General features: G+C 46.0%; 1 protein-coding gene across 29 annotated transcripts in view; it reads left to right on the plus strand.

The window, feature by feature from the left end:
* Positions 1–26,226, plus strand: part of LOC139563272 (CUGBP Elav-like family member 4) — a 187,986-nt gene that overhangs the window by 133,947 nt on the left and 27,813 nt on the right. For 7 of the 29 annotated variants that reach the window (XM_071381778.1, XM_071381783.1, XM_071381781.1 and 4 more), the window contains exons 4-7: positions 2,583–2,711; positions 9,539–9,618; positions 22,354–22,542; positions 23,073–23,220. In XM_071381778.1, the coding sequence (XP_071237879.1) occupies positions 2,583–2,711; positions 9,539–9,618; positions 22,354–22,542; positions 23,073–23,220 (546 nt within the window). The remainder of the gene's footprint in view (positions 1–2,582; positions 2,712–9,538; positions 9,619–22,353; positions 22,543–23,072; positions 23,221–26,226) is intronic. The other 22 variants (XM_071381791.1, XM_071381796.1, XM_071381801.1 and 19 more) reach the window with 12 other exon arrangements.

The raw sequence follows: 26,226 nt of genomic DNA on the forward strand, positions 1-26,226 counted from the left end.
CATGACAACAACATGGTAACAACACAACAAGGCAGCAGCACAAAATGGTAGCACCACAAAACAGGGTACAAACATTAAAGGGCACAGACAACAGCACAAAGGTAGAGACAACAATACATCATGCAAAGCAGCCACAACGGTCAGTAAGTGTGTTCATGATTGAGTCTTTGAATGAAGAGATGGAGACAAAACGGTCCAGTTTGAGTGTTTGTTGCAGCTCGTTCCAGTCATTAGCTGCAGCAAACTGAAAAGACGAGCGACCCAGGGATGTGTGTACTTCGGGGACCTTTAACAGAATGTGACTGGCAGAACGGGTGTTGTATGTGTAGGATGAGGGCTGCAGTAGATATCTTAGATAGGGGGGAGTGATGCCTAAGAGGGTTTTATAAATAAGCATCAACCAGTAGGTCTTGCGACGGGTATACAGAGATGACCAGTTTACAGAGGAGTATAGAGTGCAGTGATGTGTCTTATAAGGAGCATTGGTGGCACATCTGATGGCCGAATGGTAAAGAACATCTAGCCGCTCGAGAGCACCCTTACCTGCCGATCTATAAATAAAGTCTCCGTAATCTAGCATGGGTAGGATGGTCATCTGAATCAGGGTTAGTTTGGCAGCTGGGGTGAAAGAGGAGCGATTACGATAGAGGAAACCAAGTCTAGATTTAACTTTAGCCTGCAGCTTTGATATATGCTGAGAGAAGGACAGTGTACCGTCTAGCCATACTCCCAAGTACTTGTATGAGGTGACTACCTCAAGCTCTAAACCCTCAGAGGTAGTAGGGAGTAGAGAGACCTGTGGGGAGAGGGACATTCTTCTTACCAAACCACATGACCTTTGTTTTGGAGGTATTCAGAACAAGGTTAAGGGCAGAGAAAGCTTGTTGGACACTAAGAAGACTTTGTTGTAAGACAAAACCCGGGGAGGGGCCAGCTGAGTATAAAACTGTATCATCTGTGTATATCATCTAGTCCCCATTCAGCCAGTCCCCATGACCACACACTGTGTAGCCTGTTCTCCTCTGGCCTATCAGGCCAAGGGCCGATAGAGGAGCTTTAATGAGTAGAGAGATGGCTGCTGGGTGTGTGACGGTGACGTGTGAGGCGTGACTGCTGTAGACAAATGTGTAGGAGCAGGAGAATGTATGAGGCCAGTTATTACAGCAGATGGTCATGTAGGAGTGAGAGGCTGGGGCCATGGTCATGATGTTTTGAAGTGTGAGGCTGGGTCCAGGTGAGGTGGGGTCTGTGTGAGGCTGGGTCAGTGTATCAAATCAAATTATTGGTCACATACACATGGTTAGCAGATGTTATTGCGAGTGTAGCGAAATGCTTGTGCTTCTAGTTCCGACAGTGCAGCAATATCTAACAAGTAATCTAACAATTCCACAACAACTACCTAGTACACACTAGCTAATACACTCCCTGTATGGCTGGGTCAGTGGGAGGCTGGGTCCGTGTGAGGCGTGATCAGATGAGCGTGATCGTGACTAGCAACAGGGCTTCCACTTTAAGATGAAGCTCTGACACTGCCATAGTAAGAGCAGCACGCCGTCGGGCAGGCAGGCAGGCAGGCAGGCAGGCAGGCAGGCAGGCAGGCAGGCAGGCAGGCAGGCAGGAAGGCAGGGCATACTGATTATGCATGTGCTCATTTGTGTGTTGAAGCAGGGAGCAGCCAGGCACGTGTCTCATTTGAACTTTACAGGAATGTAACAGGATCTGAGGTTCCCCCAGCTTTATTTTTAGAACAACTGTGTCTAATGGTACCTGGCAGGTACAGGAGATGTCACATCTGTCCAGGGCCAGGTGATACTCTCGCCCCTCGCCTTCCCCCCACCGCTCCCTCCCCGACGCAGTCAAATGACTCACGCTGAAGATCAACAGTGTCATTTCCAATAAACTCGTCTTCCTCTCCCTGCCACGTTCCATCAGTTCTGGGGATGGGTTCTTGCTAGTAGCCATTCCATTCCACAACACAGTCGAATAGGAAATGCATAATGTAGAAGAAGGTAAAGAAGATGAATGTTCTGTCTAATGCCAGGGGAGATTAATTAGAAAAATCCTCCCTTCTGACTGGCCAGATCTGGAGGTATAGAAGCCATACATCGTAGTCACAGCGCCCCCGTCTGGCCAGCGGGACTAGCCGTGTCAAAGCGGGCTAGGGAGGGGAGGGTATAGGTCAACATAGGATGTACAGCTGTACAACACACAACCCAGGCAACACTGTATATTATATACACTACTACGCTATACTGGAGCTCTTATCTTCATGTATTACTGCTGCTTGACAGTAACAGCACTCCAAACAACATCTGTATCAAACATCACCCAGATACTGCAGGCAGCTCTATCTACTAGAATCAGTGGAGACAGGATCATGTCTTCCTCCCAGGGAAACCACACAACAACAACAACAACAGAACACACCAGTGTGCCTGATGACGACGGGGAGTGTTTTGAGTTTCCTACTGAGGTGATCCTCACAGACTCAGCAGAAGGGTGCCATCAGCTGTAGCATTTGTTTGTGTTCTCTCTCCTTCTTTCTTTCCCTCCTCTCCTCCTCTCCCTCGGTTTCCCTCCAGAAGACAGGAAGCTGTTTGTGGGGATGCTTGGGAAGCAGCAGAGCGAGGAGGACGTCCGGCGGCTCTTTGAGACCTTCGGCCAGATCGAGGAGTGCACCGTCCTGAGAGGGCCTGATGGGGCCAGTAAGGGTCAGCGCCTGCCCACACACCTCACTTCCTCTTTGCCTCTCTACTCCCTCTCTCTCTTCTTACCTGTCTCCTTCCCACTGTCTCTTGCTCTCTACTCCCCTCTTTCTCCCCCTCTCTTTCTCTCTCTCTCACACACTCGCTCCCTCTATTCCCCCTTTCTATCTCTACTCTCTCTCCTTCTCCTCCTCCCTCTCCCTCTCCCTGTATATTCCCTCACTTCACCTGTCCCCTTCCCACTCTCATCCACTCACTAGCTCACCCTCCTCTTCTCCCCTGGCCTTACCTTCCCCTTACTGTTCTGTATATCCTGTCCGTTCCACTTCTTTCTCTCACCTTCTCCTTATACCTCCCCTACACATACAGCATCACACCTCCTTCCTCTCACCTATCTATCTTTTCTCTCCACACCTCTCTCTCTTCACTCGGTCTTTCTCCAGCTTTCCCTTTGTAGTCCCCATTCCTCACACCATTCACATTCCCTAGACTCGTACTCAACAAACACATTGCAAACACCTCCTCCTCTTCCCTCCAACTCCCTTCCTCCTCCTCTTCCTGTTATCAGAAAGGCGGTGGGGTGTAATTATGTTTGTTTCCCACATCCCTGTCATCCCTCCCTAGAGACGTTTGTCGACGATAATGTCCTACTGTAAATAAATCAGTCTGTCCCTGGCTTTTACCCCTGCCACTCACAACAATAACAGTCGAGCAGTATTCACCAAAACACAACAACAGCACAGCCGCTATGAAGTCCATTGAATCATAACAAAGTGAAAGATGGCTATGGATGTTTGATTCAAGATTTGTTCTTAGCCAGCAGTGTGTCTTCCTCCTATCGTTTGATAGGTCTGTCTCATAGACCACAGCCATGTTATTTACTCTGATAAGCAACGAGCATTGGGGTGCACTCTCTCTCCCCCCCACCTACCTACCTACCTACCTACCTACCTACCTACCTACCTACCTACCTACCTACCTACCTACCTACCTACCTACCTACCTACCTACCTACCTACCTACCTACCTCTCTCTCTCTCTCTCTCTCTCTCTCTCTCTCTCTCTCTCTTTCTCTCTTTCTCTCTCTCTCTCTCTCTCTCTCTCTCTCTCTCTCTCTCTCTCTCTCTCTCTCTCTCTCTCTCTCTCTCTCTCTCTCTCTATTGCCTGTGATTTATCCTTCTATATTAAATGGCTGAATGTGTGAAATAGATGTGTGAGAAGGTGGGAGGTTTGATAATGTGCAGCTTCCAAGTACATTCAAGAGAAAGGCTGTCTATATTGAGCCATGTGACTATCGGTGTGTACATCTGCTCCGCTCTCTGTTGATCCGGGCTCTATTGTTCTGCGTTCCCCAAAGGCCTGCTCCCTGCTCCCTCTCCCCGGGCCGCTCCCGCTGCCTGCTCCCTGCTCCCTGCTCCCTGCTCCCGGCTCCCTGCTCCCTCTCCCCGGGCCACTCCCTCTCCCTGGGCCGCTCCCGCTGCCTGCTCCCTGCTCCCTCTCCCCGGGCCGCTCCCGCTGCCTGCTCCCTGCTCCCTCTCCCTGCTCCCTCTCCCTGCTCCCTGCTCCCTCTCCCCGGGCCACTCCCGATCCCTGCTCCCTCTCCCTGGGCCGCTCCCGCTGCCTGCTCCCTGCTCCCTCTCCCCGGGCCGCTCCCGCTGCCTGCTCCCTCTCCCCGGGCCGCTCCCGCTGCCTGCTCCCTCTCCCCGGGCCGCTCCCGCTGCCTACTCCCTGATCCCTCTCCCCGGGCCGCTCCCGCTACCTGCTCCCTGATCCCTCTCCCCGGGCCGCTCCCGCTGCCTGCTCCCTGATCCCTCTCCCCGGGCCGCTGCCTGCTCCCTGATCCCTCTCCCCGGGCCGCTGCCTGCTCCCTGCTCCCTCTCCCCGGGCCGCTCCCGCTGCCTGCTCCCTGCTCCCTCTCCCCGGGCCGCTTCCGCTGCCTGCTCCCTGCTCCCTCTCCCCGGGCTGCTCCCGCTGCCTGCTCCCTGCTCCCTCTCCCCGGGCCGCTGCCTGCTCCCTGCTCCCTCTCCCCGGGCCGCTGCCTGCTCCCTCTCCCCGGGCCGCTCCCGCTACCTGCCTGGCACTGATTGACAGCCCACAAAATGAAATAAGCCCAGTGCTGTGTGCTCCTGCTGGGTCAGACGGGAACCAGTGTGCTCCCTCGTTCACTCTTTCTCTCTTTCACTCATTTGCCAGCCACTGTAGCGCTCCTCTCTTCTCTCTATACTACTCTCTATACCCTTCTCATCACCAGTTTCACATCACCAGCTCTTTTCTTCATCTTGATTTATATCTCTCTCATTGTTGTGCTAAGATCTGTAGCTGTGTACCATAGGTGTTGTCTGTTACTTACAGACCGTCCCAGTTGTTTGGCCTCCAGGTGACTGAGAGAAGGGTTTGACTGACTGCTCCGACCAGAGCCAGTTGTTTGGCCTCCAGGTGACTGAGAGAAGGGTTTGACTGACTGCTCCGACCAGAGCCAGTTGTGCAACAATCCCATGACATCGTTAAGGAGGTGGTGGCAGCAAATCATTTTGGCAACCACAGTACCACTAGACATGGTCCCATCAGTCAAATGAAACAGATCTTGAAATTGACAGTGCTCTCTATTCCATTATGGAGCCTTTGTCCCCTGTTGATGTAAATGTATGCCACTCGGAGGCTTTCAGCGTCTTTCCAACCCAATAAAAAGGCCAAGAAGTTTGACATCCATCTCTGTATGGCAGCCCTGCTCAAAGTACTCTCAAAGTGAAACACTTGCTGCCAGAGTTGAATGGAGCGAGGAATTGTCAGGAATAACAGAGAGATGGCTTTTAGGTCTATAATTAAGTTGTGTTATAAATGTCATCCATTCTGCCTGATGGAATTCCTGCATACATATTATTTTCCTCGGGAATTCAAAAGGCAACACAGAACCTCCAGCTAGCTTGAAAGTAATGGTCTTTAAAAAATATATATATTCTCAACCATCACATTCAAAAACCTTGACTGACTGTGCACTATAATTTATGAGTCTAGCTTCACTTCCAATTCTTTTGAGAACTTCATGCTCCGGGTCCTAAACCTATCCAGGCTTTTTTTCTAGGTCAGGGAAAGCTAGTCTACACACACATGCCGCTACGTTCGCTGCCTCAGTCAGTGGGGGGTGTTGAGAGCCCCATGTGTTTAAATGCATGTTGTTTGCCGAGCGCAGCGATTCTCAGTCTGCCCTGCCTCCAGTCGGGCTGAGCCGGGACACCAGGGCTTAATCACTGCCAGGGCCAGCCTTGTTAGCTAGGTGGATGTTGGGGATGGAGGGAGATAACCAACAGTATACCATCTAGGACCTGGAAACGAAAGCTGGGCTCTTTGAGTTTCCAGAACAAACTCTCCCTTATTATTTCCACTACAAAGGTTAAACGCTTTTGTTCCCTCAAACAGAGGCGTGCAATCAAACGTTCCCCCAGCAGGTTGCTGCCTCCCTTCCTCGCTCCAGTTGGAGGAAAAAGGGACCTTTAGCTTTCAAAGCAGAGGGGAGTGCCAGAGAAAGAAGAGCAAGGGGACCGCAGTGAAATCAAAGCCCTTTGTGACTATCTACCATCCACTTTTTAGACATGTCTCCTGCCTTTATATAGCATCTGGTCTGAACACATGCTAACTTACCCACTCAGCCGAGTTCCCATTTACGTTTAGAAAACGTTATATTACATTAGAATCACATTTTCATATTTCTACATACAACATTGATCATATTGATGGAGCACAGATTGTCAAGGTGACAGGGGGAAATTGTTTATATGCAGCCAGTGTATGTAACTCCATTCATGGCCACATTTGATTTGGTTGAGGAAATGATTAATTTGTCTACACAGGGATGCTGGATGGCTGTTTTAGAATGCTTAGTGAATGGGCCGTGTTTCTCTTGGGTGTAGCTATCAGCCATTGTAATTTAAATGAATCATCTGTGCCCCTGCGGGGAATTGATGATGAATAAATGTATATAAACACTTCTAATTGGATTGTTGAAAGCTTTCTAAACGGGTATCAGCTGTTTTTTAAAAGCTTGAAAAACGCTGTCTGTCTTACACACTGGTCCTGCTCCGGTAAAAAAGGTCCATATGAATCCAGATGAGTTAATTACCTATGTAGTTAATTAGCTATCTAGTAACCAGATACGAGCTGCCTCCTGAAGACAGTGATAAGAAGGAGTCTAAACTAGAAGAAATCGTTTTGCATAATATGACTGGGATGAAGCCTGCAGTAAATAGCACCTATGGAATTTAAAGTGCTCAATATAGGCTCATTTAAATATACAGTACAACGCCTTTATACAGTACAACACTTTTATACAGTATAACACTTTTATACAGTATAACACTTTTTTACAGTATAACACTTTTATACAGTATAACACTTTTATACAGTACAACACTTTTATACAGTACAACACTTTTAAACAGTACAACACTTTTAAACAGTGCAACACTTTTAAACAGTGCAACACTTTTATACAGTACAACACTTTTAAACAGTACAACACTTTATACAGTACAACACCTTTAAACAGTATAACACTTTTATACAGTACAACACTTTTATACAGTACAACACTTTTAAACAGTACAACACTTTTAAACAGTGCAACACTTTTAAACAGTGCAACACTTTTATACAGTACAACACTTTTAAACAGTACAACACTTTATACAGTACAACACCTTTAAACAGTACTACACTTTTATACAGTACAACGCTTTTATGCAGTTCAACACTTTTATACAGTACAACACTTTTATACAGTACAACACTTTTATACAGTACAACACTTTTAAACAGTGCAACACTTTTAAACAGTGCAACACTTTTATACAGTACAACACTTTTAAACAGTACAACACTTTTATACAGTACAACACTTTTATACAGTACAACACTTTTAAACAGTACAACACTTTTATACAGTACAACCCTTTTAAACAGTACAACACTTTTATACAGTACAACACTTTTAAACAGTACAACACTTTTATACAGTATAACACTTTTAAACAGTACAACACTTTTATACAGTACAACCCTTTTATACAGTACAACACTTTTAAACAGTGCAACACTTTTAAACAGTGCAACACTTTTAAACAGTGCAACACTTTTATACAGTACAACACTTATAAACAGTACAACACTTTTAAACAGTGCAACACTTTTAAACAGTGCAACACTTTTATACAGTACAACACTTTTAAACAGTACAACACTTTTATACAGTACAACACTTTTAAACAGTACAACACTTTTATACAGTACAACCCTTTTATACAGTACAACACTTTTAAACAGTGCAACACTTTTAAACAGTGCATCACTTTTATACAGTACAACACTTTTAAACAGTACAACACTTTTATACAGTACAACACTTTTAAACAGTACAACACTTTTATACAGTACAACACTTTTAAACAGTGCAACACTTTTAAACAGTGCAACACTTTTATACAGTACAACACTTTTAAACAGTACAACACTTTTATACAGTACAACACTTTTAAACAGTACAACACTTTTATACAGTACAACCCTTTTAAACAGTACAACACTTTTATACAGTACAACACTTTTAAACAGTGCAACACTTTTAAACAGTACAACACTTTTATACAGTACAACACTTTTATACAGTATAACACTTTTAAACAGTACAACACTTTATACAGTACAACCCTTTTATACAGTACAACACTTTTAAACAGTACAACACTTGTATACAGTATAACACTTTTAAACAGTACAACACTTTTATACAGTATACCACTTTTAAACAGTACAACACTTTTATACAGTACAACCCTTTTATACAGTATAACACTTTTAAACAGTACAACACTTTTATACAGTATAACACTTTTAAACAGTACAACACTTTTATACAGTATAACACTTTTAAACAGTACAACACTTTTATACAGTACAACACTTTTATACAGTATAACACTGTTATACAGTACAACACTTTTATACAGTACAACACTTTTAAACAGTACAACACTTTTAAACAGTACAACACTTTTAAACAGTACAACACTTTTAAACAGTACAACACTTTTAAACAGTACAACACTTTCTTTATTGTGCATAGTTTTTCTCTGTTGTATTATCTCTCCCTCAATAAACATGTATATTCTGATAGATCAGAATATGTTAAGACAATTTATTCCTTGGAATAGCTACATATTTGTGTGTTTCTTTTTAACCATGGGCATACATTTTTATACGTTAAATCTTGTTTAATATATTATGTTGATCGAAATCAGAAGATAATTATTTGAAACCCCAAGAATGTTACCTTCAGTTTTTTGGTCTGTTCCTGTAGATTTTTGCATAAGCCAGGCAACAGATTTAAGATGATTTGAATGCCCCTTGAGCAAAGCCCTTAGTAAAAAATTATACACAAGCAAAGATACTGGCAGATAGGCATATTATAATACTACGCCTTTGTCATCATAATCTGTTTTATGATAGACTGCACACAGATCACAATGTGTAAATATTAAACAGATGAATAATCACAACCAAGGCTCGGTAGTAGATGCTGTTGCTCCTGTGCTCCGGCGTAGAGGGGTGGAATTAGAAATGGGCGAGGGACAGGATGTTCCATGCAGCTAATGCCTTCACTACAATTAGAATGATTTATTCAGAGTTATGCACTGAAAACACAAATGGCAGAATACATTAACAAACTAGATAACATGAAAATAATGGTAATGAATGTTTTTGCCGTACTCAAGGCCAGCTCTCTGATGCGGCATCTCTCTCTCTCTCTCCCCCTCTGTCGGTGTGGGCGCGTGTGTGCGCAGGCTGTGCCTTTGTCAAGTTCTCCAGTCACGCAGAAGCACAGGCGGCCATCAACAGCCTGCACGGCGGACAGACCATGCCAGTGAGTAAAACCGTGTTACACACACACACACACACACACACACACACACACACACACACACACACACGCACACAAGCACACACACACACACACGGCTTTGATAAGTATGCAGACTTTCTTAGCATTAACGTTCACAAAATAATCACACAGTCAGCATCCAACGTTTCACATTGCACAACTGTATGTATGTGCAGCATAGATGTCTTGTCATTGAATATACTGTATATATATTTTTTTTCTTTTTTTGTACTCCCTGACGAAGGGCATGCAGCCGAAACGCGTCGGTTTAAAAAAAACGTTGTTTAAAGGCATTTTAATTAATTATATGAAGAGTGCCTTGGTCCTCCTTTCTTTTTGATGACCAATTTACCCTTTTACCAAAGAGCACCTTCCATCTACCAAAATGTACTATTGTGTACCTTAGAAGCGCTTCCCTTCCTCCTCTTTATACTGTATATATTATTGGATCAGATGTCGGATCGTAATCTGCTCACCCTGTTGCAGGAAATGTCATGCACAGCAGGAAATGCAAACTTGTTATGCTGGTGAATGAGGACCCAAAAGCGACTTAATAAAAACAGAGTCTTTATTCCAGTCTTAAACAAAAACGATACTCCTGGATATTATCTTAGGTAAATCCAAAACAGGAAAACTGAAATCCTCTCGTCAGTAGAGAGGAACGACTGGAGACGCGACCACAGACTGCAGGTCGCTTCGGGAAGGCACAGGCCGTAGCTGACATAGACACCTGCTCACACGCAGCATCTGAAGAAGGCAAAAACACGACAGGGCGGAACAAGGACACAGAACAGCAAACATCAAACAAGGATCCGACAAGGACAGAAGCGGAAAACAGAGGGAGAAATAGGGACTCTAATCAGAGGGCAAAATAGGGGACAGGTGTGAAAGAGTAAATGAGGTAGTTAGGAGAATGAGGAACAGCTGGGAGCAGGAACGGAACGATAGAGAGAGAGAGCGAGAGAGGGAGAGAGGGAGGGGGAGAGAGAGGGATAGAAAGAGGGAAAGAACCTAATAAGACCAGCAGAGGGAAACGAATAGAAGGGAAGCACAGGGACAAGACATGATAATCAATGACAAAACATGACAGTACCCCCCCACTCACCGAGCGCCTCCTGGCGCACTCGAGGAGGAACCCTGGCGGCAACGGAGGAAATCATCAATCAACGAACGGTCCAGCACGTCCCGAGATGGAACCCAACTCCTCTCCTCAGGACCGTAACCCTCCCAATCCACTAAGTACTGGTGACCACGTCCCCGAGAACGCATGTCCATGATCTTCCGTACCTTGTAAATAGGTGCGCCCTCGACAAGGACGGGGGGGGGGGGGGGAGGGAAGACGAACGGGGGCGCGAAGAAAAGGCTTGACACAGGAGACATGGAAGACAGGGTGGACGCGACGAAGATGTCGCGGAAGAAGCAGTCGCACAGCGACAGGATTGACGACCTGAGAGACACGGAACGGACCAATGAACCGCGGAGTCAACTTGCGAGAAGCTGTCGTAAGGGGAAGGTTACGAGTGGAAAGCCACACTCTCTGACCGCGACAATACCTAGGACTCTTAATCCTACGTTTATTGGCGGCTCTCACAGTCTGCGCCCTGTAACGGCAAAGTGCAGACCTGACCCTCCTCCAGGTGCGCTCACAACGTTGGACAAAAGCCTGAGCGGAGGGAACGCTGGACTCGGCGAGCTGGGACGAGAACAGAGGAGGCTGGTACCCAAGACTACTCTGAAACGGAGATAGCCCGGTAGCAGACGAAGGAAGCGAGTTGTGAGCGTATTCTGCCCAGGGGAGCTGTTCTGCCCAAGACGCAGGGTTTCGAAAGGAAAGGCTGCGTAATATGCGACCAATCGACTGATTGGCCCTTTCTGCTTGACCGTTAGACTGGGGATGAAACCCGGAAGAGAGACTGACGGAAGCACCAATCAAACGACAGAACTCCCTCCAAAACTGTGACGTGAATTGCGGGCCTCTGTCTGAAACGGCGTCTAACGGGAGGCCATGAATTCTGAACACATTCTCAATGATGATTTGTGCCGTCTCCTTAGCGGAAGGAAGCTTAGCGAGGGGAATGAAATGTGCCGCCTTAGAGAACCTATCGACAACCGTAAGAATCACAGTCTTCCCCGCAGACGAAGGCAGACCGGTAATAAAGTCTAAGGCGATGTGAGACCATGGTCGAGAAGGAATGGGAAGCGGTCTGAGACGACCGGCAGGAGGAGAGTTACCTGACTTAGTCTGCGCGCAGTCCGAACAAGCAGCCACGAAACGGCGCGTGTCACGCTCCTGAGTAGGCCACCAAAACCGCTGGCGAATAGAAGCAAGCGTACCCCGAACGCCGGGGTGGCCAGCTAACTTGGCAGAGTGAGCCCACTGAAGAACAGCCAGACGAGTAGAGACAGGAACGAACAGAAGGTTACTAGGACAAGCGCGCGGCGACGCAGTGTGAGTGAGTGCTTGCTTTACCTGTCTTTCAATTCCCCAGACAGTCAACCCGACAACACGCCCTTCAGGGAGAATCCCCTCGGGGTCGGTAGAAGCCACAGAAGAACTAAAGAGACGGGATAAGGCATCAGGCTTGGTGTTCTTATTTCCCGGGCGATAAGAAATCACGAACTCGAAACGAGCGAAAAACAACGCCCAACGAGCTTGACGTGCATTAAGTCGTTTGGCAGAACGGATGTACTCAAGGTTCTTATGGTCAGTCCAAACGACAAAAGGGACGGTCGCCCCCTCCAACCACTGTCGCCATTCGCCTATGGCTAAGCGGATGGCGAGCAGTTCGCGGTTACCCACATCATAGTTGCGTTCCGATGGCGACAGGCGATGAGAAAAATAAGCGCAAGGATGGGCCTTATCGTCAGAATGGAAGCGCTGGGACAGAATGGCTCCCACGCCCACCTCTGAAGCGTCAACCTCGACAATGAATTGTTTAGTGACGTCAGGAGTAACAAGGATAGGAGCGGATGTAAAACGCTTCTTGAGGAGATCAAAAGCTCCCTGGGCGGAACCGGACCACTTAAAGCACGTCTTGACAGAAGTCAGAGCTGTGAGAGGGGCAGCCACTTGACCGAAATTACGAATGAAACGCCGATAGAAATTAGCGAAACCGAGAAAGCGCTGCAACTCGACACGTGACTTAGGAACGGGCCAATCGCTGACAGCCTGGACCTTAGCGGGATCCATCTGAATGCCTTCAGCGGAAATAACAGAACCGAGAAATGTGACAGAGGAGACATGAAAGGCGCACTTCTCAGCCTTCACGTAGAGACAATTCTCTAAAAGGCGCTGGAGTACACGTCGAACGTGCTGAACATGAATCTCGAGTGACGGTGAAAAAAATCAGGATATCGTCAAGGTAAACGAAAACAAAGATGTTCAGCATGTCTCTCAGTACATCATTAACTAATGCCTGAAAGACAGCTGGAGCATTAGCGAGACCGAACGGCAGAACCCGGTATTCAAAATGCCCTAACGGAGTGTTAAACGCCGTTTTCCACTCGTCCCCCTCTCTGATGCACACGAGATGGTAAGCGTTACGAAGGTCCAACTTAGTAAAGAACCTGGCTCCCTGCAGAATCTCGAAGGCTGACGACATAAGGGGAAGCGGATAACGATTCTTAACCGTTATGTCATTCAGCCCTCGATAATCCACGCAGGGGCGCAGAGTACCGTCCTTCTTCTTAACAAAAAAAAACCCCGCTCCGGCGGGAGAGGAAGAAGGCACCACGGTACCGGCGTCGAGAGAAACCTCGATAATCCTCGAGAGCCTTACGTTCGGGAGCCGACAGAGAGTATAGTCTACCCCGAGGGGGAGTGGTCCCCGGAAGGAGATCAATACAACAATCATACGACCGGTGAGGAGGAAGAGAGTTGGCTCTGGACCGACTGAAGACCGTGCGCAGATCATGATATTCCTCCGGCACTCCTGTCAAATCACCAGGTTCCTCCTGAGAAGAGGGGACAGAAGAAACAGGAGGGATAGCAGACATTAAACACTTCACATGACAAGAAACGTTCCAGGATAGGATAGAATTACTAGACCAATTAATAGAAGGATTATGACATACTAGCCAGGGAGGACCCAAAACAACAGGTGTAAAAGGTGAACGAAAAATCAAAAAGGAAATGGTCTCACTGTGGTTACCAGATACTGTGAGGGTTAAAGGTAGTGTCTCACATCTGATACTGGGGAGAAGACTACCATCTAAGGCGAACATGGGCGTGGGCTTCCCTAACTGTCTGAGAGGAATGTCATGTTTCCGAGCCCATGCTTCGTCCATAAAACAACCCTCAGCCCCAGAGTCTATCAAGGCACTGCAGGAAGCAGCCGAACCGGTCCAGCGTAGATGGACCGACAAGGTAGTACAGGATCTTGATGGAGAGACCTGAGTAGTAGCGCTCACCAGTAGCCCTCCGCTTACTGATGAGCTCTGGCTTTTACTGGACATGACATGACAAAATGTCCAGCAGAACCGCAATAGAGGCAAAGGCGGTTGGTGATTCTCCGTTCCCTCTCCTTAGTCGAGATGCGAATACCTCCCAGCTGCATGGGCTCAGTCTCTGAGCCGGTGGGAGGAGATGGTTGAGATGCGGAGAGGGGGAACACCGTTAACGCGAGCTCTCTCCCACGAGCTCGGTGACGAAGATCTACCCGTCGTTCTATGCGGATGGCGAGTGCAATCAAAGAGTCCACGCTGGAAGGAACCTCCCGGGAGAGAATCTCATCCTTAACCTCAGCGTGGAGTCCCTCCAGAAAACGAGCGAGCAACGCCGGCTCGTTCCAGTCACTGGAGGCAGCAAGAGTGCGAAACTCTATAGAGTAATCCGTTATGGATCGATCACCTTGACATAGGGAAGCCAGGGCCCTGGGAGCGACACTCAGTGGGCTGCCCAGAGTAACATGGTGGGTTATTAACCCTAGGTTCCGGAGACTCGGAAGACCAGGAAGTAGCTGGTGGCACGAGACGAAGACTCTGAAACTGTCCTGAGAGGTCGGAGACCTGAGCGGCCAGGGTCTCAACGGCATGACGAGCAGCAGACAATTCCTGCTCGTGTCTGCCGAGCATTGCTCCCTGGAACTCGACGGCAGTGTTGCGAGAATCCGTAGTCGCTGGGTCCATTCTTGGTCGGATCCTTCTGTTATGCTGGTGAATGAGGACCCAAAAGCGACTTAATAAAAACAGAGTCTTTATTCCAGTCTTAAACAAAAACGATACTCCTGGATATTATCTTAGGTAAATCCAAAACAGGAAAACTGAAATCCTCTCGTCAGTAGAGAGGAACGACTGGAGACGCGACCACAGACTGCAGGTCGCTTCGGGAAGGCACAGGCCGTAGCTGACATAGACACCTGCTCACACGCAGCATCTGAAGAAGGCAAAAACACGACAGGGCGGAACAAGGACACAGAACAGCAAACATCAAACAAGGATCCGACAAGGACAGAAGCGGAAAACAGAGGGAGAAATAGGGACTCTAATCAGAGGGCAAAATAGGGGACAGGTGTGAAAGAGTAAATGAGGTAGTTAGGAGAATGAGGAACAGCTGGGAGCAGGAACGGAACGATAGAGAGAGAGAGCGAGAGAGGGAGAGAGGGAGGGGGAGAGAGAGGGATAGAAAGAGGGAAAGAACCTAATAAGACCAGCAGAGGGAAACGAATAGAAGGGAAGCACAGGGACAAGACATGATAATCAATGACAAAACATGACAAAACTTGTAATGTATTCAAGGTTTAAAAAGGCTTCGAAAGTTAGTCATTTCGACTTTAAAATGTCTGACTTGATTTGTCCTAACTAACAATTTATCAACCCCTACAAAACTGTCAGTTTGTTATAATCCACACAATAATTCACATTTCCTGTCGCTGCAGGATTACTCCTGCTGTGAGAAACTGGTCAAATTAAGATCCTACGCCTGTATATCTCCTCTCATATCTATTGTACCTTTTTACCAGTCTGTATCTATGGAAATCATTTTGTAATGATATATGAATACTATACATTATGTGTGTCCTAGAATATATATGCAACAGAAATGATTCAGCTTTGCAAGATTAATATTATTTCATGTTCAAATATGGAAATCGTCTCTGAAAAATATCTGAAATCAAAAGTGTATTAATTGATTTAGTGCACGCTCATTGGGAGGTACTTTTCCGTAGAGGAAAATAATCAATCATGGAAATAATGAATTCTCCTTCAGTATAAAAACACAACATTCACACAGAGCTTATCTTTCAGCGTATTTAATTGGAAAATGCAATATACTAGCACAACTTATGAGTCTTAGGAGACTAGTTATTACATTTATAGTCGTAGGTTTTGTAGCAAACATGCTTTTGGACGATTCATTTGAGACCACGATAGTAGAGAATAAACAGTGGTACCAACGTGTTTTACAGTATCATGCTGTATTTCTCTAAACACAAAGATCTCCTCCTACCCAACATGCTTGGAATCATCCTAATTATTGGATATCCTGCAACTCCTGTCAAACTGCAGTAATTACAAATTGGGGTTGTTATGCTTGTTATCTGGCATGTAACGGCCATCATTAAATATGTTTTACTAAGGGAAGATGATGAATAACACAGAATCTCCATGCATATTTTAGATTCACAGTCCCTGGCAGACACCTTAAGTTCATACACTCCATTGATGTTTTGCTATAAATATTTACTTAAGCTCTCTGGCAACAGGATAGTGTCCTGGAAGCCTGATGTCATTTACACATATTTCCCTTACTGATGCTGTGTGACACGTTTTGCAATAGCATTAGAAGTCACAAGCTTAGGGAGGGGTAAAAAACGCCTTTGGGTTTGTATGTCTGTTGCTGCGCTGAGTCCCTGCCCTGCCCGGCCTGCAGTAACACAGGGTCAGTACCAAAGCCAGCTAAACCACTTGAGAGCTGCTCCACGGCAGATGAACTGTCCAAGGTGACATATGGAGCCCCAAACAGACCCGGAATTGTATCCAGAGCCATCCAAAAGCTCATTAATAATCTATATTATCGATATCTCTCCCTCAACCCCTGCACCTGTTACTTCTATATCCTACGTCCAAGTCCCAGTCAGATTAATAGGCAAGGTGGCCATTAGTACCGAGCTAAGGCTTTGATACCGAGGGGGATGCAGTTCATTTGGATAATATCAGTGCCACATGTCGCCAACAACCGACTAACAGGAGGCAGGATCCAGAGTGGCTCTCTAACCTACTGCCAGCTGTGGGGTCTGGACCAGTCTCGCACAAAGAGCTCTCTCTTAATGTTCAACTCTAGAGCATCTGTGTTAGCTGGCAGCCACACCCGGCCGTAAATAATACCTGCACAGACCAAAATACATTGGGTGGTAATGAAAGCATTGGTAATGAAGGGAAAGGGCGAGGGACGCCACCGAAAGGCAGCGGCTGATAGATCAGGTCAGGCCTTTAATTGATGCAGATTGCAGGTGCACCTAATTGAACTTAAACGGTAATCCGGCTCCAAACAGGTAGACACTCTCTTGGTTCAGCTGTTGAATTAAGGCTGCGGAGAGAAAGAGAGAGAGAGAGAGAGAGAGAGAGAGAGAGAGAGAGAGAGAGAGAGCGAAAGAGAGCAAGATAACTAAAAAAGGGGGAGACACAGGTGGCAGGGCTTCAAATGGCAGAGCCGGGGGCAGACAGCACCCAGCAAATTGCAGACATGGCCGTGTTCTGTGTCGCACTGGCGGTGACAGGGTCTGCTGAGCTCACTAGTGTTGGCAGGAGTGAGACAGTGTGTGAGAGGAGGGAAGGGAGAGAAAGAGAGGTAGTGGCGAGCCAGATTAATGAGAGATAACACAAAGCTAGAGAGCATGACACATAATACTCTCTCTCTCTCTCTCCTACGCTGGATGAAAGCATGATCGAATTTCTAACACAGATACTAGTACGAGAAGAACAACTTTTATTGCTTGAGATTGCTTACACTGTGTGTGTATTTGGCTAGGTATTTACTTCATGTAAATAGTGTTGATATGGTGTGTATTTGTGTGTATTGTTAAAGTGGGTGAGTGTAGTGGGTAGGTCATGTTGCCAGGCCACTTTTGAACAATATGGACCAATGCAGACAAAAAGACAGACAGACAGACGGAGACACATACCTCCCATCAGGCCCACGGGGATGTGGAGAGACCGGTTCAACTGGAGTTGAACTGGAGGCCCACATGGAAGCTTCATCCAATTACTGGACAAACTTGTTATCTTTTATTTGATTATCTCATTTACGGTTTTGGGTTTAACCCTTTCAGCAAGGATGGAGCCCAATAATGTCACTGAACCAGGGTTTAGAGAACTAGTTTAGTGCAACAGCTTACAAAGCATTCCCTGTTTTTACATCATATTGAGGAGACTGGAATTTCTGCTATGTCCATGAAGTATATAAGTTGAATGATTACAAAACCATTCTACATGGTTGCCATTATGATAGTAACGTAGTGGTTTGTCATGAGTATTCTGTTGAGACAGGCTTCCACACATTATTGCCCGTATTGTGTCGTCATAAGCTTCTGCTGAGGATAAAGTCTGAGTGTGTGTTTACATGTCTGTATAGTACCCACTTTACACCAGTGTCTTCATATCAGGGCTATGAGCAGATAAAAACCTAATGCCGTTTCACTCTTGTAGCTTATTTCTAATCCCTCAATTACATTTCCTATTTTTTTTCTTCACGTTTTGGCCTGTACACAAAATCCAATGTGAGTTTTTCACATGTCAAGTGTGTTGTTCTCAGAATTAGATTAGTTATTGAACCTGTGACAAATTCCTCAGCTGTACCCATCAAAAGTGAAGGCTCCCTGTTGCCCCTTATCAAATTCACTGAATTCATTTTCTTTCGAGATAGGAGTCATGCCGTTGGAGGTTATTACTTTTGTTTGTTTGTCAGGTTATGATTTTCTGCTGGGAGAGAGACAGAGAATAGAGAGAGAATAGAGAGAGAATAGAGAGAGAATATATAGAGAGAGAGAGAGAGAGAGAGAGAGAGAGAGAGAGAGAGAGAGAGAGAGAGAGAGAGAGAGAGAGAGAGAGAGAGAGAGAGAGAGAGAGAGAGAGAGAGAGAGAGAGAGAGAGAGAGAGAGAGAGAGAGAGAGAGAGAGAGAGAGAGAGAGAGAGAGAGAGAGAGAGAGAGAGGCTGCTTTGCATCTAGTGGCTGAATTATTCCCAGTTTTTTTCAGATGGATGAAGTCCTCTGATCCCCTCCAGTGAATTCTCCCTCTGAAGTCCCCTCTCTCTCCTAGAGATCGGGCTGGAGATCCAGTCAGGATGTATCAGGTAGAATAACAGTAAGTAGAAGGTATGAAATCCTTTGTTCTGACACTAGATATGTTTCGATAGGGTGAAGAGGCTCTGACTGAGTCAATTCTGTTTTAGAGAATTCTTTGAGAGTATGAGATGCTAAGCCCAGCACAGTTTGTTCTCTCTCCAGTACCATAGTGAATAGCAGCTGTGGTAGTGTTTCCGTTTTAGTGCTACTTTAGGCTGGCTCTGCAGACTGTATCTTGCTCCCTGATACACTACTCTGCTCTGCACTATGCAGGCGGGGAGACACCAGTGAGTCCTGAGTCACAGTTCTTTGAGTAGAGGCTGCCCGGAGCTCTCCCCCTGCCAAGCCTTCTTCTTGCTGCTCACAATGTGTTCTTCATGAATAAATGAAGAATGGTTAATGAAAAATGGTTATAAATAGATAAAGGAATACACAGCTACATAAAGCAGAAAATGAATGTGATCTAAGTGCCAGCCCCTCGCTCTGTTAAAGGAAAGGGAAGCGGGGGCAGTGCAGAGGCGCGGTGCGGCCGGCCGGAGAGGAGCTGGAGGGATGTTTGCTCAGCGCAGACCTCATTAAAACCGACAGCCCCGTCCCTCCACCGGCCCCAGCAGAAGATAGGGAAAGAACAGTGAAAGGTCAGGAGGTGGGAAGAAAATGAAATTAGAAAGGACAAAACAGTGTACCATTAGAGCGGCACTCCGCCATATTGATTCAGCTAATTGAAATGGCATCTTGGGAGCAGAACCAGATGGGTCCCCCTTGGCCTGAGGTGAGGCGCTGGCTGGCAGGTTCAGGGCTGAAGAGGGCTGGCTCCTCTGACAGGAAGAATCCAATATGACACACACTGTCCCCCCAGGGTGCAGGCTGACACCCCTCCCGACACCCACCCAGCCTCTACAGCACAGTGCAGGAGACACACACACCACTATTGGTGGATGGGCTCAACACTCACTGCATTCACATTCACCGCATGAGGCAGTTTGTTTGTTTCTTTGTTTGTTGGGGGACTTTGTGTTTGTTCTGTTTTGGTTCCAGCGCCACTGGTAGTAGTGGTTACATTCTGGCTGTTGACACACACACACACACACACACACACACACACACACACACACACACACACACACACACACACACACACACACACACACACACACACACACACACACACACACACACACACACACACACACACACACACACACACACACACACACACACACACACACACACACACCAGTCCTCATCTCTCTCTGTCTCCCTGTAGTTTCCATCTCTTTTCGATTTGTACCGTGCAAGGAAATATTGAAATCAAAATACAAATCAAAGCAGGCATTTGTGCTGAACCTGTCAAGATGACACTTTATATGAAAGATGAATACAAGTTATGATTATGGAGTCCTTTTCTCTCCCCGTGTCTTTGCTTTTATGATCTGGCTAATCACATCCTGACTTCCCCCTGGCTGCCTGTGTCCTTCTGTCCTTTCCTTTCCTGGGTGCAACCGCAGCAGCAGTTCCTGGGTATCTCTCTCTCTCAGCGCAGCGTGCACTGGCTGGAATTAAATAGGATCTGGACCTCTTGACAGTGTCTGAGGCTTTCTGTGTCTGTCTCTCTGCCTGTCTGGCAGCCTCCTCTCCTCTCTCCTCTCTCCTCTCCTCTCCTCTCCTCTCCTCTCCTCTCCTCTCCTCTCCTCTCCTCTCCTCTCCTCTCCTCTCCTTTCCCTGGACGTCATATGAAGAACTGACTCTGGTCTCTGTCTCTCAAATGATTTAATTGGATCCAAACTCAGAAGCACAGACATCAATACAGCACTATATCTGCCATAAGGCACTGTCATTAGTCAATACTTCTCCCTGTGCACGCCAAAGGCTCCAGTCAGACCTCATTATGGAGTATCGTATTCAGTTGAGCGGCAGGAGGGGGACTGGGACTACTCTGGGACCACACTAAGGATCACAGTTCACTCCAATGTACACTGAGTATACCAAACATTAGGAATGCCTTCCTAATATTGAGTTGCACCCCCTTTGCACTCAGAACAGCTTCAATTCGTCGGGGCATGGACTCTACAAGGTGTATAAAGCGTTCCACAGGGATGCTGGCCCACGTTGTGTCAAGTTGGCTGGATGTCCTTTGGGTGATGGACTATTCTTGATACACACAGGAAACTGTTGTGTAAAAAAACAGCAGTGTTGCAGTTTGTGACACAAACCGTTACGCCTGACACCTACTACCATAGCCCTTTTTAAAGGCACTTCAATATTTAGTATTTCCCATTCAACCTCTGAATGGCACACATACACAATCCATGTCTCAATTGTCTCAAGACTTTAAAATAATGTTTTAACATGTCTCCTCCCCTTCATCCACACTGATTGAAGTGGATTTAACAAGTGACATCAATAAGGGATCATAGCTTTCACCTGGATTCACCTGGTCAGTCTATGTCATGGAAAGAGCAGGTGTTCTTAATGTTTTGTATACTCAGTGTGTACACTAGTAGTCTGAAGTTCACTAAACCCACAGATCACCCACTATTCCCACTATCTCTACACAGCTCAGATTGGAGTCATTTAAAACATGCACTGAGTCAGCTCAGACCTTGTGTGGTGTGTGTCTGGTGTTGTGTGGTGTGTGTCTGGTGTTGTGTGGTGTGTGTCTGGTCTTGTGTGGTGTGTGTCTGGTGTTGTGTAGTGTGTCTGGTGTTGTGTGGTGTGTGTCTGGTGTTGTGTAGTGTGTTTGGTGTTGTGTGATGTGTGTCTGGTGTTGTGTGGTGTGTCTGGTGTTGTGTAGTGTGTTTGGTGTTGTGTAGTGTGTGTCTAGTGTTGTGTAGTGTGTGTCTGGTGTTGTGTGGTGTGTGTCTGGTGTTGTGTGGTGTGTGTCTGGTGTTGTGTAGTGTGTCTGGTGTTGTGTAGTGTGTCTGGTGTTGTGTAGTGTGTTTGGTGTTGTGTGGTGTGTGTCTAGTGTTGTGTAGTGTGTGTCTGGTGTTGTGTGATGTGTGTCTGGTGTTGTGTGCTGTGTGTCTGGTGTTGTGTGGTGTGTGTCTAGTGTTGTGTAGTGTGTCTGGTGTTGTGTGGTGTGTGTCTGGTGTTGTGTGGTGTGTGTGTTGTGTAGTGTGGTGTGTGTCTGGTGTTGTGTGGTGTGTGTCTGGTGTAGTGTGTGTGGTCATGACTCAGTATGTTGTGCGTATGAGTAGGTTGGTGTGTGTCTGGTGTAGTGTGTGTGGTCATGACTCAGTATGGTGTGCGTATGAGTAGGTTGGTGTGTGTCTGGTGTAGTGTGTGTGGTCATGACTCAGTATGTTGTGCGTATGAGTAGGTTGGTGTGTGTTTCCAGCGTTGAGGTGTGTGCGTAGTCATTGAAGTATGTGTATGACTGAGTGTGGTGTGTGTCTGTCCATTGCTGAGATGAGTGTTGTCTTGACTGATTGCAGTGTGCGTATCCCCAGGGGGCGTCCTCCAGCCTGGTGGTGAAGTTTGCCGACACGGATAAGGAGCGGACCCTGCGTAGGATGCATCAGATGGCGGGCCAGCTCGGCATCTTCAGCCCCATGACCATCCAGTTTGGGGCCTATGGCGCCTACTCTCACGCTGTAAGTCTCGGCTCCACGGGGGAGGAGACGGTGAGCTTTTACACTCTGCGCATGCGAGTCACGGCTCCTCCTGATAGCTAGCTATACACACTCTGTCTACCTATAAAGCCTACGTTCACACCTGAAGTTAACATCTCCTCAAGTTTGGAAACTGTAGAGTTTGCACTCACACTGTAACTAACAGCTCGCCCTGCCAGGTGAGAATCACCCACTCACGCACAGTAAAGCAGGCTGACTGTCTGACTGTCTGCTCTCTAGCTTCATCTCATTATATTGCGTTATCTGTTGTTTGTAATGAGCAGCAGCCCAGTAAAGCAGCAGTACTGTTAATTAGCAGGGCTCCAGGGCAACAGAGACCTGTCTATTCAACAACATGGCCAAGCAAACAGTGATGTGAAAGTTAACATGCCTCTCGTCCTGCGTTGATTTCACCCTGCCTCTCTCGCTCCCCGTCTCCCTTTCCCCCCCTCTCACCGTCTCCCTCCCTCTCTCTCCCGCTGCCTCCCTCTCCCTCCTCTTTCCCTCACCCACCCTTCCTCTCTCTCTCTTCAATGCCACAGCAGATGATGCAACAGCAAGCAGCGCTAATGGCGGCGACCCAGAACTCGTATCTGAACCCCATGGCAGCCATCGCTGCGGCACAAATGCAGCAAATGGCAGCTTTCAACGTCAACGGTCTGGTGGCTGCCCCGATGACACCCTCCTCAGGTACAAATACACAGCCAGGACTGGACTCCCGTCCTTCCCCAACCCTCCCTCCTACGTGCCTGTAATACTTCACTATATTCATTAGTGAGCCGTGTACAAGCCGTGCTAATGTAATGTATTCTGCCCTGGCTGTTAGTACATTTCTTTAGACGTTATCAGGTTTCTTTTCATCTCTGTCTCTTTTAAAAGGGAGAAAAAAACAGTCTGCCTTTTGGTAGTGGTGAAGTTAGAGATGACATTGCCAGAGTGACAGAGGGCCCTAAAGTAAGATAAAGAAGACGTGTCCTGAGTGAGGCATGATGGGTTATGATGTATGACATCTCCCGGCCCTCATTGGCCACCACAGTGTACAGCATCTCTCTTTTTTCTCTCTCTCTCCCAGTCTCTCTCCCTCCCTCCATCTCTCTCTCTCTCAATTCAATTTGAATTTCCATTTCAATTTAAGGGGCTTTATTGGTATGGGAAACATATGTTTACATTGCCAAAGCAAGTGAAATAGATAATAAACAAATGTGAAATAAACAATAAAAATTAAACTCACAAAAGTTCCAAAATTATAAAGACATTTCAAATGTCATATTATGTCTATATACAGTGTTGTAATGATGTGCAAATAGTTAAAGTACAAAAGGGAAAATAAATCAACATAAATATGGGTTGTATTTACAATGGAGTTTGTTTTTCACTGGTTGCACTTTTCTTGTGGCAACAGGTCACAAATCTTGCTGTTGTGATTGCACACTGTGGTATTTTACACAATAGATATGGGAGTTTATCAAAATTGGATTTGTTTTCGAATTCTTTGTGGGTCTGTGTAATCTGAGGGAAATATGTGTCTCTAATATGGTCATACATTTGGCAGGAGGTTAGGAAGTGCAGCTCAGTTTCCACCTCATTTTGTGGGCAGTGTGCACATAGCCTGTCTTCTCTTGAGAGCCAGGTCTTCCTTCAGTGGCCTTTCTCAATAGCAAGGCTATGCTCACTGAGTCTGTACATAGTCAAATCTTTCCTTAGTTTGGGTCAGTCACATTGGTCAGGCCAAATAGCATTCTAGTTTGCTCAGTTTTTTGGTAATTCCTTTCCAATGTTTCAAGTAATTATCTTTTAGTTTTCTCATGATTTGGTTGATTCTAATTGTGTTGCTGTTGCTGTCCTGGGGCTCTGTGGGGTCTGTTTATGTTTGTGAACAGAGCCCCAGGACCAGCTTGCTTAGGGGACTCTTCTCCAGGTTAATTTCTCTGTAGGTGATGGCTTTGTTATGGAAGGTTTGGGAATCGCTTCCTTTTAGGTGGTTGTAGAATTTAACGGCTCTTTTCTGGATTTTGATCATTTTCGGGTATTGGCCTAATTCTGCACTGCATGCAATATTTGGTGTTTTACGTTGTACACAGAGAATATTTTTGCAGAATTCTGCATGCAGAGTCTCTCCATTTGGTGTTTGTTCCATTTTGGGAATTCTTGGTTGGTGAGTGGACCACAGACCTCACCACCATAAAGGGCAATGGGTTCTATAACTGCTTCTAATTTGTAGGTCAGATTTTTTGTTCCTTTTGAATGCATAAAAGGCCCTTCTTGCCTTGTCTCTCAGATCATTCATAGCTTTGTGGAAGTTACCTTAGGCCGAGGTATTATAGTTTTTGTGTGCCCGAGGGCTACGGTATCTAGATGGAATTTTTATTCATTGTCCTGGCAACTGGACATTTTTTGCAACATCATTCTTTTTGTCTTACTGAGATTTACTGTCAGGGCCCAGGTCTGACAGAATCTGTGCAGAAGATTTAGGTGCTGCTGTAGAACCTTTGTGGTTGGGGACAGAAGCATCAGATCATCAGCAAATAGTAGACATTTGACTTCAAATTCTAGTAGGGTGAGGCCGGGTGCTGCAAACTGTTCAAATTCCCATTGCCAATTTGTTGATATATATGTTGAAGAGGCTGGGGCTTAAGCTGCATCCCTATCTCACCCCCCGACTCTGTGGAAAGAAATGTTTGTGTTTTTTGCCAATTTTAACCGCACACTTGTTGTTTGAGTACATTCATTTTATAATGTTTTTCCCCCAACACCACTTTCCATCAATTTATATAGCAGACCTTCATGCCAAATTAAGTCAAAGAGTTTTTCGAAATCAACAAAGCATGAGAAGACTTCGCCTTTGTTTTGGTTTGTTTGTTTGTCAATTAGGGTGTGCAGGGTGAATGCGTGGTCTGTCGTACGGTAATTTGGTAAAAAGCCAATTTGACATTTGCTCAGTGCATTGTTTTCACTGAGGAAATGTACGAGTCTGCTGTTAATGATAATGCAGAGGATTTCCCCAAGGTTGCTGTTGACTCATATCCCACAGTAGTTATTGGGGTCAAATTTGTCTCCACTTTTGTGGATTGGGGTGATCAGTCCTTGATTCCAAATATTGGGGGAGATGCCAGAGCTGAGGATGATGTTAAAGAGTTTAAGTTTTAGCCAATTGGAATTTGTGGTCTGTATATTTTTATCATTTAATTTGGGTTGGAGGGTTTGTATTTTTTCTTGTAGTTCATTCAGTGTAATTGGATAATCCAGTGGGTTCTGGTAGTATTTAATAGTTGATTCTAAGGTTTGTATTTGATCATGTATATGTTTTTTCTTTTTGTTCTTTGTTATAGAGCCAAAAAGATTGGGGAAGTGGTTTATCCACACGTCTCTGTTTTGGATAGATAACTCTTTGTGTTGTTTCCAATTTTCCTGGAAGTGGTTAGACTCTATGGATTCTTCAATTACATTGAGCTGATTTCTGTTCCTTCTTTTTCCAGAGCGTATTTCTGTATTGTTTTAGTGATTCACCATAGTGAAGGCGAGACTTAGGTTTTCTGGGTCTCTATGTTTTTGGTTGGACAGGTTTCTCAATTTCTTTCTTAGGTTTTTGCATTCTTCAACATTGTCATTGTTGTTAATTTTCTTAGGTTGTCTGCTTGAATTTTTTAGATTTGATAGGGAAGCTGAGAGGTCAGATATACTGTTTAGGTTTTCTAC

This window comes from Salvelinus alpinus, chromosome 33 (genome assembly GCF_045679555.1).
Source record: "Salvelinus alpinus chromosome 33, SLU_Salpinus.1, whole genome shotgun sequence".
Taxonomy (NCBI): domain Eukaryota; kingdom Metazoa; phylum Chordata; class Actinopteri; order Salmoniformes; family Salmonidae; genus Salvelinus; species Salvelinus alpinus.